Source organism: Astatotilapia calliptera, chromosome 17 (assembly GCF_964374335.1).
Source record: "Astatotilapia calliptera chromosome 17, fAstCal68.1, whole genome shotgun sequence".
Classification (NCBI taxonomy): domain Eukaryota; kingdom Metazoa; phylum Chordata; class Actinopteri; order Cichliformes; family Cichlidae; genus Astatotilapia; species Astatotilapia calliptera.
The window spans coordinates 29,631,384-29,650,233 of NC_137438.1; the positions used below are offsets into that span (position 1 = coordinate 29,631,384).

Sequence of the window (18,850 nt, forward strand, 5' to 3'; positions counted from 1 at the left end):
ATGTGTATATATATGAAACACAAAGATTACACAATAATTATGCCTTATTGTGTATACACAGGTTTTTAAAAGTGACCAATGGTCTATGTACGCGTGCCGCTAGGCTCTTACCTCAATGAAATTCTGCACCATACAAAACCCCAAACCCCAAATGCTAATATCTTCTTCCAATTCAAACTATTGCGCACATAAATTTTTGCTTCAGTGGTTGCAGAGAGCAGATGCATCTATAAAATGTGCTCCCCTATGGTTTGCTGTATGCGGCTGCAGCCAAGGTGTATAAGAGAGGGTGTTTAATGTTGTGTAGCGATGTTGGGCTATTCCCCCTCCTCTAACCATGCTGGTTGTGATTCCAGTGTGTGTCTTTCTTTCTTTCTGATAGCATCTGGCACAGAAAGTAGTAGGGGACTTAAAAGGGGCACATAAAGTACATATGTGTCCACCAACACCATGGATATGTAGACACAAAGACACGTCTGATTAATCTTTAATTAACTAGTGCAAGCACAGAGACTCACAATATGATTAGATAGAAGTTCCTGACAAAGTACTTTACGCAGAACCAGTTCAAAAACTATTTTAGTATATATTCTCTGGATGAACTCTGTCAAACTCCATTATCAAAAGCTCTCATGACAACTAAGTGAATAGAAAAACTCCACACTGTGAAAGAGAGAGCGCAGTCTGTCATAACAGTGGCCATGTGGATGAAGGCCATCAAAGAAAGCAGTAGGATGGCTCTCAAATTGGAGGCCAAAAACAAAATCACACACAGGTAGCAAAACATACACAACTGCTACCAAAACACACATGAAAAACTTACCATAAACACACAAATGCCATCCTGACCCTAGAATGTGAATCACAAGAGAAGAAGCAGGGAAGGGTCTTTTATTCAGCCCAATTAAAAAAGGCAAAAAGCCCAAACAAAAGGAGTGTTTTATTGCACTCCCCACTATCAGCAGAAAGGCTCATTAGCCACAGCAGCATAATTAGCAAGATGCTGAACTCCTCGTTAAGGAGGGGCCCGAGCCGTAAACAAACCCCGCTGAACTCCAAACGCCCACGGTCTCTCTCTCTGTAATGAACTGCCACCGCTGTTCCCTCCCAGTGAGAAAACCAAGCGCGCAGACAGTAAGGCTCTGACAGAAACAAACACACACAGCAAAACACGCACTCATACGCGTACACACGAGCTGACAACTCATATCCAAGGTCTGCCGCACAAACACCCACAGCAAAAACAAACTGGGACACTGTCTTCCTTGACAACTGCGTGGACAAACACACACTTACATACAAACATTCATATTATAGACCGATATGCAAAAAATAAAGCGTGCATGCAAAACATACATTTTTACAATACTGGAGACACAGACAGCCATACCCACTAAACATTGAGAATCTGACAGCTGAGACAAATCTTGCCAACTGTCTGAATCTTGACTTTGGCATTGTTATAATCCTCAACCTGCCACGAACCTGTTTTGAATTAAAAAGACTGCCAAAAATCAGCCACGTGAGCCAGTGTTTTAGCAAGTCACAATGAGTTGATTCGATAGTTTGTAAAATCGAATCAACAAAATAAAGCAAGGTAGATATCACAAGATCAGGACAATAACAAAACAACTATGTGCATGCATGTGCACGGGCCCTGACTGTTGAACAGGAAATAATTACTAGGACACCTAAAGAGAAAGCTGCACTTGCACACATAGGCACAACATGAAGAAACATCTAAAAAGTGAAGCCATTTTTCTTCTCTGCTACAGCGGCCATGAAGTGTCACAGTCATGTGGTGTGTGTGTGTCATGGACACACTGAATTTCAGCCACAAAACCCTCAGAAGGTCAGCCATTATTATCAAAAATTTGTTTTTTGCAGAAAAAGGCCCATGAAAGACACATATAAGAGCTACGACATATATGTGCACGTGTGTCACACACTGTAACCACCACTTAGAAACAGCTCCAAAAAGATCAAGCACGATTTCAGCGTTAATTATGATCCTGTGAAATAGTTGGCAGGCTGATCATAATGATCTGAGAGAGAAAGTGAGGGAGAAGGGATTCTGAATCTGTCTGTCTAAAAACCTAAACCAAGAAACAGTTCACAGAAAACAGTGAGGTGAATGTACGTAAACAGCTGCATGCATCCAGACATGTGCTATTCGCATATTGTGGGTGCACACAGGTTTGTGAGGTTTTTAACACCAAAAAAGTCCAATGCACTTCAGAGTATCCAGATAAAGCAAAAGTGCTGACAAACCTGATCAAAGCTGGTAGATAATTGCAGTAAAAAGTTTGGAAACCCTATGGAATTACCAGGCTTTTCCTCATTGAAGTGATAATTATAAACAATCTGTTTGAACTAATAACACACAAATACTTTTCTTCTTTTAGGTATTTATGAAACATATCAAATGATTTCTTTGCAACTGTAGGTAGTCACCCTTTGCACAATCATTGTCCAGTCCATGAGTGTTCAGGTGTCCACTTTACACTGAGAAGATTGTTGATTTAACCTGATGATAATTTTTAAGGACACAATTTGTGACGTTGAGTTGTGTGAGTTGTGTTGGCAATACTCTCCACGTTTGTTTCCATTACATACATAGTATCAGTACATTTACAAGTGTTGAACGCTATTACCAAGCATTTAATTGTTGATTGGAATATGGTGAGTGTCTCTTACCTGCAGTAGGGGTCTCTGGACACCGAGAACCTTCATGGTATCAGCATTGGCAAGAATCTTCAGAGGATCAGCTGCCTTGCTAACTGCCTCGATTTCCTTATTAATCTCTGTCCGTACCTAATGGTTGATTGACAAAAGTTTGCGTCAAATAATATATTTACAGGGGAAATGAATGAAGATCTGTTTTCCATGCCATTCCATGGAGTGAGGTAATCAGTAATCAAGTAAATGATCAACTTCCTCCAAAACCTTGCTTCCAGAGAAGGACTTCTTCACAATCCATTTTTAAGTAATTTCGTAAAACCTACCTCTTTTCATTAGCCACAGTATGAGAGTTGATTTTTACTTGTTTTGAATTGTTTTTGTATTAATGGTTTTGCATTTTTATTCTGTTCTTAATGTTAAGCACTTTGGTCAGTACTTGCTGTTTTAAAGTGCTTTATGAATAAAGCTGGCTTCGCTTGACTTGGCAAAAGATGCAATAAATGAAAATAGCTGGGAAAATAGATCGCAGCTTGAAAACAGCATATCATGTAGGTAACTTAAAAGTGAAAAGAAAATCTAAGAAACTGAGAGACAAATGCTTCTTGCTGTGCGGCAACAGTGCTAACCACCGTGCTGCCCGCTAAAGCAGTTTTAAACCAAACAAATAAAACACAGATTGATGCAGAATAGATTTAATTTGTGCAGGAAACTCTTCTGTTTAAAATACATGAACCTGCAAACAGGGAGAGATCTATGTTCTATCTATGGCCACATATACTTGGAAAATAACGTGTAGTTGCATTAGCACACCTCATTCTACTGAGCTAAGACCTTGAAATTCAAACGCAACAGTGGTCTCTAGTACTATGCCATTTCGTTTTGAACATGACTAGGCCCTGAAAGTCCATGCTTCAAAACATCAGGTTTGGCTCCGATTCTTCCCGTTGAGCTTCCTTTCATTCACACGAACACTGCTTGTGGTTTCCTGATGTAAGAAGCTAAAATCGCAGGTGAAGTGAGCTTTTATTATTAAGAAATAAGGCCTTGTGGGTAACCTATGCGTGATGCAGTTCTAGTGTTGTGAAAAGACTGCAAATTTAGCATCTGAGGAAACCACTGTGAAACGGGGATGAAAAAAAAGTCAAAGTATAGAAATATGCCTACATTTCAATATCTAAATGGGAGAGAAATAAAGGCCCGGTGCAAACAATGTTGTGAGCGTCTTGCTCCCTCCCCCTCTTCACTGCAGAGTTTTAAAGGTTATCAGCTAATGAGGCAGGCTAGAGCGAAGACACAGCAGCATTTTGAACTTTTGAATAGCCTTAAAAAAGTCAAACACACACTCTGTAAGCAAGCATTAGTCATTTAACAACAATGAACAATCCAAACTACTAGAAATGTGCAAGTTTCAAAAATATGAGCAGCTTCAGTTACATTATATTAAAAATTTCTGGGAATGTATGTTTATGTATTTACAAAATGTTAAAGTGAAACTAAAAATTAGGGCAGGAAATCAACATGTGATGTAAGATGTCAAGATATATGTGTATTGTTTACTCTATTATACATATACAATGTTATAAAAAGTTTATTACCACAGACTATCTAGCAATATCTAAGCAACTGTAAATATAAAAAATATAAAAAATAACAAAATTATACTTAAATATGCCTGAAATAATTACATAAAATAATAAATCTTTCTATAAATATTGTAGCTTTCCCCCCCAAACCCAAAAACCTTGATTTCTCTTCAAGGTATCTTAAGAACCTTTGCAGTGATGTGTGTTTTCTTATTCCAACAAATCCTATTGGTCTATTGGTATTTTATGTCAATCCAAATAAAACAAAAAAGTAGTTTACTTTATTCTTTTAAAAACAGGCAATACTGCTAAATCCACCCAATTTACAGTACGAAAAATAAATCAATTAAACTACACTAAGTCAAATTTATTTGTGTTTATTTGTATTCACAAGTTTACACTAAGTGAATGCAGTATAAAAAAAATCAGTGTTCAGTGAGAGGAGATATATAAATACAATAGCATCTACAATACATTTTTTAAAAATCCAGCATTTAAAAGAGTTTGAGTCTCTAAGTGTCTATAAAAAGCAACAAAAAAAAAAATGTTAAAGATGTAAATTTGGTTGTTGTGCCATTGTGCTTCTTCTCACAGAGAAAACTGAGAATATGTGTTTTGTTTCGCTGTGGTCTTTCTGTCCAGAATGGTGTTGAAACCAAAGGACTTTGACATGGAAATGCTGACACAGCAGATTAAGTGCATAATTGTACAAGTAGACAATACTGAAAGGGATAACAGCTAAATTTAAATTAGGTCGAGTTTTGTTTTGTTTTTTTAAACACTACCTGAATTTTTTTTAGTTCATTAGTAACCACAGCAGATGTTGACTGCAGTGGAAGAAGTTACAATGAAGCGTAGCTGCGGTTTCTTAATGTGAGGGATTGATTTCTGGGAAAGCTGGTGTTTCACTAAAGCGCTGCACTGACTGCTGATATCGCACTCTGTGAGAATTCATAAAATCCATCAATTTGTCATTATACTAACCTGGTTAAGGAACAGATCATTAATGTAGTAAGTGAGGAAAGCTCGAAGCTGGCACTGCTTGGCTTGACCTGGCCCCATGTTCATCTCTATTTCCTTAATGAATCTGAAAAGAAAAGGAAAAACATACAGATTTTAAGACATCAGAAAAACACCTGTGAGTAGTGGCTCATGTTGAAGTATACAGGCTTGACACCAGCAACACAATAACACTGTATCACTGGATCCAGCATCAATTCAAGGAGTAAGGTCTGCCATAGAAGCAAATTTTGGAAAGCTTTAAATGCCCCTCAAGATGCCTTTCAGTAGGGCAATAAAGCTTAAAGGCTCCAGTGGAGCTCCTTAGAGCCATTAGGGCAAACTTCAGTTAGACTAGCTAACTCTCAGCTGTGTGTTTGCAATAGTGGATGTGTACAGAGAAACACAATGGAAAGTATAAAATAAAACACCAGAGCTTTACAGAGTTATTAATATGAACCAATCACAGCTGCAGAGTGTATGCTCTCAGAATTCTTCCCAAACGCTGGTGTCTGCTTGGTCAGATAGGGTCAGACAGTTATATATGGGTTTGTAGAGGCACATACACACCTCGTTTGTCAAAGAATCACTGGTCACTGGCCTTGTCTCACACACACACCACAGGGCAAACCATGCAAGAGTAAGTGCCTTCTCAACCGCTCAGCACATATAAATGCACAAATAAATCAAACTCCTCACAACAGAATTCTTTGACCTATAAGACAGTTAATGTATGACCTCAACTTCCAGAACAGAGAAACAGAGAGTGTGTAAAGACAAGGAAAAACGAAATGCTTTATGTGGGAAGATCTTGAAAAAGTGAAGACAGGAGATGAACATAATACAGGTCTGAGGCTGTGAAGATAACTCCAATTGGAGATTCAGCTGGACATAACCATTTGTAAAAAAAAGACGGCTACACCATTGCCTGGTAACCTGTCTCTGTGCTTTAGTAATGCGAAGTGGAAGTTAGGGCCCACAGGCTGTAGCATTGCAGACAACTAGTGACACTTAGTCTATGCTGGAATATAGATCAGTGAAGGTGGATGATTGATTACCTAAAGCTTGCACACACACACACACACACACACACACACACACACACACAGAGAGAGAGACAGACATGCACGCACACAAAAATGCCCACAAATAAAAACAAATCTCAAAAAGCACACAATGAGCACAAGCCGTGGGATCACACTACTCAGCAACTGTACCCAATTAGTCAGCAAGAGCTGAGCCAGTGTGTTTCTGTATGTGCGTGCATCCTTGTGTGTCAGAGTAGGCAAGAGAGACAGGGTGAGCAAGAAACCTAAACCTATTCTAAATCCTCCATTGATTCCCACTGAAACTCACCACAACAGAAAGTTAAGTAGGAAAAACTCTTCTGTGGCCTCATTAAAACCGTCAAGCTTGCAAAACCATGGAGCCAAGATATATATAAATACACACACACACACACACACACACACACACACACACACACACACACACACACACATATATATACATACATACATACGTGTGTGTGTGTGGTTTTTTTCCTGTTGTTGACAACTTCATTTCCAGAAATTGATCACAGGATAAAAGTTGCCAGGTTGAACGTGCATCGTGTTGTTCTGCGATCCCTCGCACGCTGTCAATATTGTCATTGTTTCAATACAAGTGCCAAGATGATGAATCTATAAGTTGGTGTGTGAGCACAGATGGATTTTTGTAGGCAGGGGTGATAACGTTTGAGTAATGTAGCAGGGACGAGGCAGTAAAACGGCTTTGTGTATCCAGACAGCCATCTGGCACCGAGCCGCGGGCCCATTCCCCGGGATACAGAGCCCATGGGTGATGCGAGGAAGTTTAGCAAAGGTAGCTTGGCTAAAAGCACTGTTGGGGCCCACAGTGCTTATACAGCCCAAAGAGCACATGTTCAGTGAGCAAGACAACACACATTAAACAAAATGTTTTTGAGTGGCTTCAGAGAGATCATTTGGAATATAGAGTAGTGAGCCTGGTTAAAATGTAAATGGATAAATAACACAGGGAAAAGCACAGACGAGCTGTGACTTCCAAATGGATCCTAAAAGAAAATCTCTCCCAGCTTATTATCATTACAACCACATCTTCCAAACGTCTGCCTTGCTGGTGGCATGGCATACCGTAGAGATACTTCTAATGATGCTGATGATGGTGATAACAAATGACAGCATAGAAGTTAAAACACACATGCAAGCCCTCACAAACATACCCATCTAAAAGCCATTAACTTGCCTAAAAACTCAGAAAGTACTCTTCTCTGCAGCGTGTAGAAGCCCATTTGTAGACACTGCGAGCAAAATCTCAAACAGAAACATGGGGAGACAGACTGTCCTCTCACTGAAGAATGACAGCTAGCTTAATATGATCTCTCAAGGCTACATCTGAGCTTGCTTTTACACTTGTCTAACCTACCATTTTCACCTGTTATCATGAGCTACAGCACTATACAACAGAAAATGACTTGGTCTGATAGATTCTCAACTTGTCTGGTTTGAATTCTCTCTGCATTAATGGTGGGAAAAAAGTTTTCTATTCCCCTGAACAAGTCTTGTCTCGCTATATTAAGTAGCCAAAGCATATTTCAGACACGCTTTAAAGGGCAAAGTAGTACTGTTTCATAAAAGCAGCCAACATCCTTAAGGCTCTCTTATTTCTACAGAAATAAATGTGCATTTAGACCTGCATACCAGTCTAACTTACCTCATAAAAAAATCATACTAGTAAAGTTACCAGTGGGCAAATACATAAAATGCTTTCTTAACTGGCTTCCAATTAACAGAATTTTTTTTTAAAAATTACTCATTAATAAGATGCGTTTAATGCCACCAGACTTCAGTAACACTGCCCATTTAGCTGATGATGCTGTTATAATTGGGCCCAATGTGATGTTAACAATGTCAGTTTCATTGAGAGGTGACAACAAAACACACCAGTCAACCATATGGCAGGTGTACACAGCAGAGGTGTCAGCCAAGTCGCTAAGGAGCCGCTGTGGAAGCAGTGGAGAGACACAGCAGCAATAATGCCGTGTAGATTCACCCCTGTGTGTGAAATCTTAATAACCTTAAATAATCTGCTTATCTACTCGCACAGACACACACACACACACACACCTTTTTTCCAGCTGCCCTAAAAATAATATGACAGTCACTGACACACCGACTGGCAAAAAACAGCAACACAGCCCAACAAAGGAAATGAATCACTGAAGGGACAGCAGGATTTCAGAGTGAGTCCCTGTAACCCACAAACGACACATATAGTGCTTAATGTCACTACTCAAACGGCTTAAAGACACCACGATAACACAGTCGGATCTTCCAAAAGGATAATATCATAAAGCAATACATGTAAGGAGTTGCTGTTAACTTTATTTTTACGTTCATTTTTCTCCAAGCTCTTTTACTAATGACCGGAGAGTCGGGCCACTGTATAAAGTCTCCTTTAGCACATCTTGAAGATTATCAGTGGGGTTAAGATCTGGACTCTGCAGTGGCCAGTCCATGTGTGAAAATGATGTCTCATGCTCCCTGAAGCATTCTTTCACTATTGTAGCCCAATGAATCCTGACACTGTCATCTCGGACTATGCCCCGAAAGAAAAGCAATCCACTGACAGAAAAACCTGGTCATTCAGTACATTCAGGGAGTCAGCTGACTTCCTTCTTTGGCAACATAACGTTTCTGAACCTTGACTGACCAACTGAAGCCACCTCAGGTCATAACACCGCCCCCACAGGGTTGTTCACTACGCACCAGGCATGATAGGTCCATCACTTCATCTGCCTCTGATTTTCTGATTAGTCTCACTGATAAGTGTCTTTTTTTTTTTTTAAAGACTATACAGTTGTTTGTTTAGTCCCATTCCCCTGAGTTCTCTTCACGTTGTGTGGGTGGAAATGCTCTTTCACTATTGAATTCTACTGTTGACACATTTTGATGGGATTTCACCAAATACTTAAATAATCTCTGATCACGATCATAAAAAAATAACCCTGTTAAATCATTTAAGATGATGGTTCACAGCAATCCTTCTGATTGTCAATCAAACGATTTAGTATTTATCACTAATAAAATGTACAACCAAAGTAATGTATTTTTAAAAAAAAAAAGGTTAAGTATTACTTGACTCCATATTGCTACATTTAGGTTGAAGCAATCTCTCCAAAACAGCTATTCCTTCACCACGGGTGCAATAGAAGCAGTGACCAGGCAGACACAAAACATAAAATGAATCCAGTTTCTCTTCTAAACGACAGACAGGGTGGCTTCAGAGGCAGCAGATCCCACACACACATATCTTCACACAGATGCCAAGACTCCATCACTCATACCCTTCCAAAACACGGCATGCGGACAATACAAGCCCCAAACAATAAAAACATACCCAGACTTTCATTCAAATTCAGTGTTTGTTAAACTCTGTATTTCACTCTGGATCCAACATGGCTGCACACTTGCACATTAAGTACAGTTTCTTAGCAGCCACTGTAGATGATTGTACTTGACATCATGTAATTATCTGTCATTAGAAAACAGATGTCAGAGCCTAGGGTCTAGAGCTGGATAATTCTAGGTGTCATGCCCCATGTGTAATCATGTTAAGAAATAACATTCCTGACAGGCATAATATATTTATGCTAACATGAAACTGTCTAATGAGTGAATTTACTGTATCCCAATGGCTTTGTGATCATTCGGAGAAAGCTAAGGTTGGAATATTTTTTTAGATAGGTAAAACAAATGAGAAGAGACAAGGACAAAAAATGTTTTTAGAGCAGTTTTGAATTAATCTCCCACTAGAAACTAAACCTAAGGTAACAAATGCATCTTTAAATGGAAAGGGCTGGGATCCCATCATCTATCTGCAGCAGCAGAGTAATGATGCTGAAAGAGAAATGGGATAAAGACAGAGATTTAAGAAAGACAGCAGAATAAGAGTGTGCTGAGATCGATTAGGGACTCAGCATTTTTAAATCTCCCTGAATTCCCCTCAGGCACGAACCTATCGGCTATGGTGAATTCTGATTTCACTGCCCGGAGAGGAAGGCTGGTTCTGTAAAGACCTGTCACACATCAAGGACAGGACAAACAGCACCTCTGCCAAATAAGAGAGCAGCAGGATAAGTGAGAGCAGGAGTTTGTGTCTGTGCATAACTGCATCCATGGCATACTTATAAAGTGTGTCGCACTTACACACACACACGCACAGACATCTCTGGGACACTTGAAATCACTATTTTAATCTTTCTTACAACGGTACGAGCCACTTAAGGGGGATTTCAAAACTCATAAAAGGATTTCAATAGATAGGTAACACTTTATTGGCTTTATCTCACAAGTAATATTAGTGTCCGTTCCAACTAATTTCCATCTTTTAATTGTTATCCAACTGCATGTTCTACATTGATTCTCTTGGATATTACACACTCCAGTACACACTACTTAATTATTTCTACAATGGTTTTACATTGATGAAGCTGCACCTGAGGATATAAAGATCTACTCAAGAGCTTTCAAAGCACATAACAGCAGCACTGAGTCAAAGAATACTTTATATTATAGACAACTTTGGATGAACAATGTTCCAAGCAAGCAAATGCCACATTCACCACAGGATGGCACTGTGTCAGCTTCATCTAGGAGCTCAGGCTTAAAGACTAAAATTAAAAGGTAGATGCTTTCTTTATAATAAACAGATTTAGAATAAGAACTAAGTTGCCATTTGTTATGTACCGATTTTAACCCACACAAGATTTTCTGCATGGCTGGGTATGTGAGACTGGAATACAGAGGAAAGCAAAAGAAAGTGACTGATAAATAGTTTTTGTTTATTTTGTTTTGTTTTTTTTATTTATCTTTTTCTTAATGTGACAATACTGTGTGTGATTAAGTGTGTGAGCATGTGTTTTCATCAGTCCCTGGTGAAATGCATATGGTCTTCCCACACACCGCCCACGCCTCTTCCAGACTCCCTGCTGTTTACACCCTGTTCTTGCCCCCGTTGCTGCATCGCATACGCTGAAGGCTTTCGGTGTGTTTTCGATGTATGTGTTCGCAGTATGTGCAGTGGCCTGTGTGTGTGCGTGCAAGAGCAGGTGTTTTTGTAAGAGAAGAAAAGAGATTTAAAAAAAAAAACAACAACGGGGGGGATGCAAATGTATTATGGAAATTAGGTGAGCAAGTGTGACCACATGCTCAGAGAAGCAGGTATAAATGGGCTTTATTATCAGAACCTTAACTAGGAAGAGTGAGATTTGTAAAAAATGACAAGAGAAGTCAATCCTTTTGTAGCCCTATGCTGCACAAGCTGCATGTACACCACAATGGATGAGAGAAAAAGGACTGCCACTCTGATGCATCTATTATAGTTGCTTCCCATTATTTGGTGCTTGACCCCAATAAAAAAAGAAGAACAAAAAAAGAGATTAGCGTCATAATTTGAATGAAAAAAATTTTTTTCACACCAAACCTCCTTAATTAGTAACCTTGGCAACAAACTTCCACTAAGTAAAACGTTCTGTCAGGTAACCACAGCTCTTGTAGGTTAACAGGATAGTTTCCTCTTTTTTTGTTTTAACTAAAGGTAGGTATACATAAAGAGAATAATAAAGCTTGTGACATAGATTCAAGAGGAATAAGTTAATGATTTGGCTCAGAATCAAAAATAACCAATCAGCTGCTCTTTGACACCTTAGGGAAACATTTGCATCCTTTGCCTCCACTTATGTGGTATAATTTGAATAAAAGACTAAATATATATTTAAATGTTTGATTGGTTTCAAAATGTGGGGTTAAAAACTACCGACAAACATACTCCAACTGTGGCTTAGTGATTAAGCCAATGCCAGTCTTTGCATGTATATCTTTGAACTCCAATTTTGGCTTCCACCAATTACAAAAGAATGGGCAAAGCTAACTAGTTATAGTGCTTAATAATCACATTTAGTAAAAAAATTTTCATTTAGGCATGTAGACATGGTCAACACAACCTAATGAATGTTATTTAAGTGGATTTGATGGTAGCATCCACTGTTTCTGTGAGTGTTTTCATGCAGTCTACAAAGCAGCCAATGAGATGAAGAAGGGGAAAAAAAACCTCAAAATAGAAAGGAAGGCCAACAACACTAATTTTAAAGAGACTATTCCTGTATTCTGTACACTCACCTGTACTGCACGGATACAGTTGTATAAGGTAAACATGGAGGGCTATAAAGGACATAAATAATGGCAAATGTAGGAGAAACACAGTGATGTTGATTTTGTGGTTATCTGTGTTTGGCAGAACAGCAAGCAGGTGTGTGTCCATATATTTGCAACAGATGTTCATTCTGTCTATACATGGTTGTGCGCTCTCACATACTACCTCCATTCACCTTTATGTCTCTGCATGTACTTCGTAAATGTATGCAGACACTTGTGTGTATGTGTGTGTGTGTTGTCACAGTGTGGTGCAGACCAATTAAAACAAGGAGATTGATGACCAGGGGCTCTGAGTAGCAGCAGCGGCTGTAGCAGTAGCAGACAGCTGCTTCCTGCAGACAACAGGAAATGAGATGGCCCTGTTTAGCTGACGGTGCCAAACAGAAAACACCACAGAGCCTCAAAGACAAATCACCACCTTACTGCTGCTACAGGCCTCTTCTACCGTTTTGCTACAGCATGCTCTCTAAATATAGATGTATGCCACAAGATGCTTCTTCATGTAGGGCATGAGTGAATTTGGGTTTATGAGTAACGTGAGGTAATTAGAGTTAATTATGCAGTCACCTCTATAATAAGAGAAAAAATGTACTATTGTTATGGTAAATTACCGTTTAGCTGACAGTAATAGCAATTTAATGTAATTAAGGTCTACTTAACAGCCACATCTATTTTTCTTTAATTTTAAATTTAGAATTAAGTAAGTGCCTTTCTAGCAAGGGCTCAAACCTGTCCACTGGTGTTTTGTTACTATTCACTACAGGGTTTTGACAAGTTTGACAAGTTTGGGTTATTTTTTTTTTTTTTGGTTTGTTTTTTTTTTTTTTTTTGCTAAAGGTTGTCATGTACATGCTTTTAATAGAAATGGCTGTCTCTGCTGTCCGTTTAGTGATGGACAGATTTAGAGTCTTTGGAGTCTTTAGTGCAAGTTTAACAATATAAATGTCCCCAACCACTAGTAATCATAAAAGAGCTGAAACACCATCCATGCATAAAGGCTTTGTATTGCAGTCTGATTTTCCAAAGCTACCAGTGGAACACAAAACATATCTCTCATTTACATTTAATGGAAGCCCACTGTTGCTTTTTTCCCTTTATCTGCAATCCCGTGAATGGAGGAGGGCTGTGGGAAGCAAGGGGAAGTTCAGCTGTCTCGCATGCTTCATTGAGCAATTAAGACCACTGAGAGGTAAATATCTCTGAATGTCACAATAGGAGGCTCCTAGGCCCAAATTATGCCTTTTTAACCCCCAGTGTACAATGCCGATGAATAGCGACAGCGAGGCAGGTGATGGCACAGAGGCGTGTTCGTGTATGGCCCCATCAAATGGCTATTTTCTTAAGAACAAATACCAATTGCAATTTCAGACACACATAAACACACACTATTCTCTAGACAGATAGGCAGGTGCAGATAAACACTGTATCTGCTTTGATTGTACCCTGCTCAGTGCTTAAGTATTTTAAGAGTTCACCTCCCTCTTATAAAAACAAGACTGATTAATAAGCAGAGCTCTAAATGGACTCCCACAGGGGGAAGGGGACTGTTTTATTAAAGTAAGCTAGGAAGTAAAAAAACAAAGCTGACAGAGTATAATGCAGACACCGATAATTGAGTATAACAAAAAATATAGACAGGCATTCACTTTATGGCTATCGTTATATTGGTTTTTGGAGAAATCACCATATTTAGACGAGAGGGTGGAGTGCTAAATTATGAGCTACCAGACTATTTTGTCAAATAATTCTACCAATTAAAAACCACCTGTGACTTTAACCTGTCATTTAAAGTGGGCAATAATTATGCAAGCTGAGAATTCTTTTTTAAATTATAAAATAAATGAATTTTTTTTTTAAAAATAACGTGCAGCTCGTGTAAAGGCAGAAATTACCTATTGAGACCAAACTGGTTTTTACACAGGGATGTAAACTTTGTTTAGTTCTGTTGTGAAGCTGGGCGATATGCCACAGCAGTTTGTGGGGATTGACTCGCTTTAGCAGCCAGCCTTAGGTGGCTATTCAAGGAACCACAGCTTTTGGCACTTACAAGCTGGTTTCATTTTCCAGCCCTGGAGTCTGCTGCTTGGCAAAAACTGAAAGACTTCAGGTTAAACTGTAAAGAGTGTTGGACCCAATTAAAGGTGGTATTCACACTGTTTGAACAGTCTTAGCAGAAAACTAGCAAACAGGAAAATGCATACTATATGTTAGTACGGAGCACATGTGAAGACAGATGGAGGGAGACTTATCTGAGCCAGTCATATCCTAATTCATACGTTCTGCCTTTGGTGAAAGTCATAGCATACCAAGCTTTAGCTCTTGCTTTTTAAGTTGTTAAGTGGTCAGAAAGCAAAGAATAAAGTGGACTGAATGAGCGTTATGCCCATCTTCTCTGACCTTCGCAAACCCTGGCATGCCTATACACTCGCACATCATAATCTTTTCTAATCAGAAGTGATGGCGAGGTATATACATCTGAGCCAATGAAGGACACTCATGGTTCAGTGAATGACTCAGCAAGACTGAAATGGCAACTATCCCTGCGAGAGCAAAGTGCGAAGGCACTTTTCAATTCGCCTGAAAAAGTACTAAGAAAAACACTTAACCTCCACACAACACACAAAGGGCTAGCAAGCAAGGATTGACATGAGGAGTCTATTTTGGCCCAAAGAGGAGAGTGAATGAAAGATGCCCTGAAGAGAGTAGGCAAGTTGAGGTCAAAAGGATTGCTTTGAGGAGATGGCAATGGCTTCAATATTTTTTTCAAAGATACAATTGCCACGGGTTAAGAAAGACAATTTAGTTGACTTACAAATAAAAAACTGTCTTCATCTTACATTCCCATTTCAGTACGTCACTTTATCATGTATTTCCTTCTACTGCCCAGCTAACACAGTACACTAGCACTTCGCAGTATCACAGATGCTTAGAGTGATGCAGTCCTTCAAAAAAACTGTTGCTTGGTGAGCCACTTCACATCATATTTTCTTATGATAAAAAAACACTCAATATTTATCACCTCTTCTCCTTACTGTATGCCCTTATCTTATCTCCCACCTTTCATTTCACTCCTTTTTCTCCCCCCTACTGTCATTTCTGGCCTCATATCCCCTGTAACACTTCAGACTCTTCCCATTCACTCATCTCTCTCTTACCCGCTCTACCCTAATTCCCCCACCTCTCTCTATTTTTACCACTCTATTGCGGTTATATCTCTGTGGCACTGTTTCAATACTTCCCCCTTGCCACACCTTTCCTCCATATCTCGTCTCCCTCTCTCTCTTTTAGACTTCAATTCCATTTAGACCTTTATGTTAGCGTAGGACTTTCCATCCTGTTGCATCCACGTAGTAAATTGAAATGGTTCTGGTGGCTCTATAGAAGCCTGATTGAATTTAAAAAGAGAAAGTACCATAAAGAGAACTAGTGGTGAGAGGTCTGTAATACACTCAGGGCTTCCCATGCTATGACAGTGTTGACAGGGGGAAGGGAGAGGGAAGAAGGAGGCACCAGAGGTGAAGATCAGTGGGATGGTGAGAGGTAAGAAAAAAGAAAAGAAAGGGTAAGAGGGCAAAATGACTGAAAATGTTGAAAAGAAATATAGTCTTGAAACCAGCCTATTACCCATCACATGCAAGCCGATACACAGAAACACAAAAACCTTCATAAGCCCTTGATAGTGACACCTCACAGAAATGCCTCAATCACGGTTTGCATGGCCTGGAGGGAGTGAGGTGACAGGTCTCATATTGGAGAGGGCCAACAAAATGCAATTCCAGGAAGTCAGCTCTAGGGCTGTGTGTCTGTCATACGTACAGCTCTGATAATACTCCCACACATCACATTACACCGCCAAAATAGCCACCTCTCAGCGTACAGGGCATTCACATTCACCACACTGAAAGAAAAGTGACAGACACACACATCACACACACATGCAGCTGGTTTGTGTATATATTACTGCTAGGAAAAATATGATGTTACAGGTTAAATTATTCATTGATCCTTTCATAGCCTTTTCAAGCCTTCTCTTTGTAATGTTATGTCTTGGCCTGTGTGTTAGTGTGTGTCTACTTGAAAGGGCTCTCATGGGATAGACACAACCTCAACCTTGAGCTAGAACTGACCTTTAACTTTGTGTGTTTCACTCTGAAAAAATGACAGGTGTGTGGGTAATATGTATGAGTTGTGAGTATTTATGCACATGGCCATATTGGTAATAGAGAATCATTCTATAAAATATCAGGATGACCCCCCAAAAGAAGAGGTGAAGGAAAGAGCAGAGGTGGAAAAAAAGAAGGAAACAGTGACATCTTGGTGGGTACATTTCACAGCAGATCAGAGTTATAAATGAACTAGGATGGCAACTAACTACAGCTGATCTAAATTATTAAATATAATGCATCCATGAAGCATATGCCCTAACAAATAGAAGTAAAAAAATGTAGGATAACCCTAAAATATTAGGATGCAGAGGGAAAAGGTGGGTTTTTAGCCTGAGGCAGAGGTTGACCAGAGACTCTGCTTCTGACTTCAGGGAGACCTCATTCCACCACTTTATGACAGAAAAAAGATGTACAACTGTAGGGTCCTTAGAGCCCTACAGTCAAAGACTAATACGGTAGGAATACAGTTTATGAGCTGTGGAGTTACTTTAAAGTTAACTTGAATGGTCACATTGAGCTAATGAATTCAAAGACTCAAGCAACCCTGGGTAAAGAATAGCTGTAGGGCTATTTAAGCAGCTCCACATTGCTGATATCAAAAATACTGCATGGAGTTAGTTTGGGTTTAGGTTGATATAGATGCCAATACAAGATTATTTATGCACTACATCTCATACATTGGTTAATACCGAATATCTTAAAAGGTTGGCTTAAACAAGAAGGGAAACAACCACAGAAAAATTAGCTACAAAGAGAAAGGAGCATTAAAAATGATGAAATATAAATAAAAATTATCCAGATGGGAAGCACAAACACTGGCCTCAGTCTTTTTTTCTATACTTGGTTTCACTCCAGTCCTTTGTCCACTTATAGTTCTGTTTTCCACAAGAGTAGAAATTAGACATTTGTAGTTACATCATTTATTTATGGCACTGCCAAGAAGATGGAGCAGAAAGAAACAACATTCAAAGATGCCAACATGGTTATAACCAATGCAGTGATTACACTAAACTAGAGCCTTAACTGAACTAAGCCTTGTTGTGCTTATTTTGGAAAGTGGACTACGTGATCCTTAAAGGCTGACACATCAGAAACAGCATGTTACCACTGTACTTAATTGCTATGCAATTTATCTTTGGTTTTATAAAGCATGAGAAAATCGCAGCTGCACAAAGCTACTGAGGATCATAAACTGTGTTACATCTAACTGGTCCCTGTTTTCACCAGTTATCAGCACTTTAACAAAATGCAGACACTGACTCATCCCAATTATTTGCTGTTATGAAACACTGACAACTGCAATCTGCTAAAAAAATCATATGCATTTGCTGCTTCCATGCACACCACAGAGGTATGTAAGCATCCTGTGTAGTGCCTGTAATGTAACTCCTCAACAAGACTGTCAGTGTCACTTCACATGTATGTTGTCATCTCATTTCCATCAAATGAACTGGATTCTGCAGTAAAGCTGTTGGGAAAGCTGTTGCAGTTTGTAGGAAATAAAAGTCAGGTTTATTCAAGGTCAGCTGCAAACTGCTTTGGGCCAAAAAACCTGCAGTTACTATCTATATTTTAGATATCACACTAAATACTGTATATCGGTATCACATTTGACTTAATGACCTCAAGGCACAAAACAAGCCGCTCAACTCACAAACACGTTCTTTTACAAGGTTTGTGTCATGTGACAACAGTGTCTTGCTATGCTGAGCAAAGCGCAGCATTTGTCCCTTCTCGGGAGCACTTGCATGTGTCACAGCAAGGTGTGATGTACATTTGCATGACGAATAGAAATGCAGACTGACAAGCACATATAGTAGAAGTGAATACGATGAGTATAGCAGGTAGCTCATGTTGGCCCATTTGCTGCACCTAGCAGTCAGGTCAGCACATGCCGCTTCCCATGTGAAAAGCCGTTCACCTCTCCACCACCATGGTACGAGGTGCCTGCACTGATATGCTGTGTTTGGGTTTCATCAAAGATGACGCACATTATGGCTGAAGAGCTCCACTTTGATCTTGTCTATCAAAAGGACCTCGTTCCAGATGTCTTTTGTTTATTCAGATGTCAACATGTTATTTTTAGAGTAATGCTTATAAAGTATCAAGACTTCAGGTTTTGTAAGGAGAGCATTCTTTGACATCCAGCCTTTTGAGCAAACACTTCTCCCTTGTTGTCCAGGTG

The 18,850-nt window shown here is 39.4% G+C and overlaps 1 protein-coding gene across 1 annotated transcript in view; it reads right to left on the reverse strand.

The window, feature by feature from the left end:
- The window catches only part of exoc4 (exocyst complex component 4), a 144,260-nt gene that overhangs the window by 52,383 nt on the left and 73,027 nt on the right, over positions 1-18,850 (reverse strand). The window contains exons 12-13 of the mRNA XM_026147677.2: positions 5,250-5,352; positions 2,698-2,814 (exon numbers count right to left, since the gene is read on the reverse strand). Of these exons, the coding sequence (XP_026003462.1) occupies positions 2,698-2,814; positions 5,250-5,352 (220 nt within the window). The remainder of the gene's footprint in view (positions 1-2,697; positions 2,815-5,249; positions 5,353-18,850) is intronic.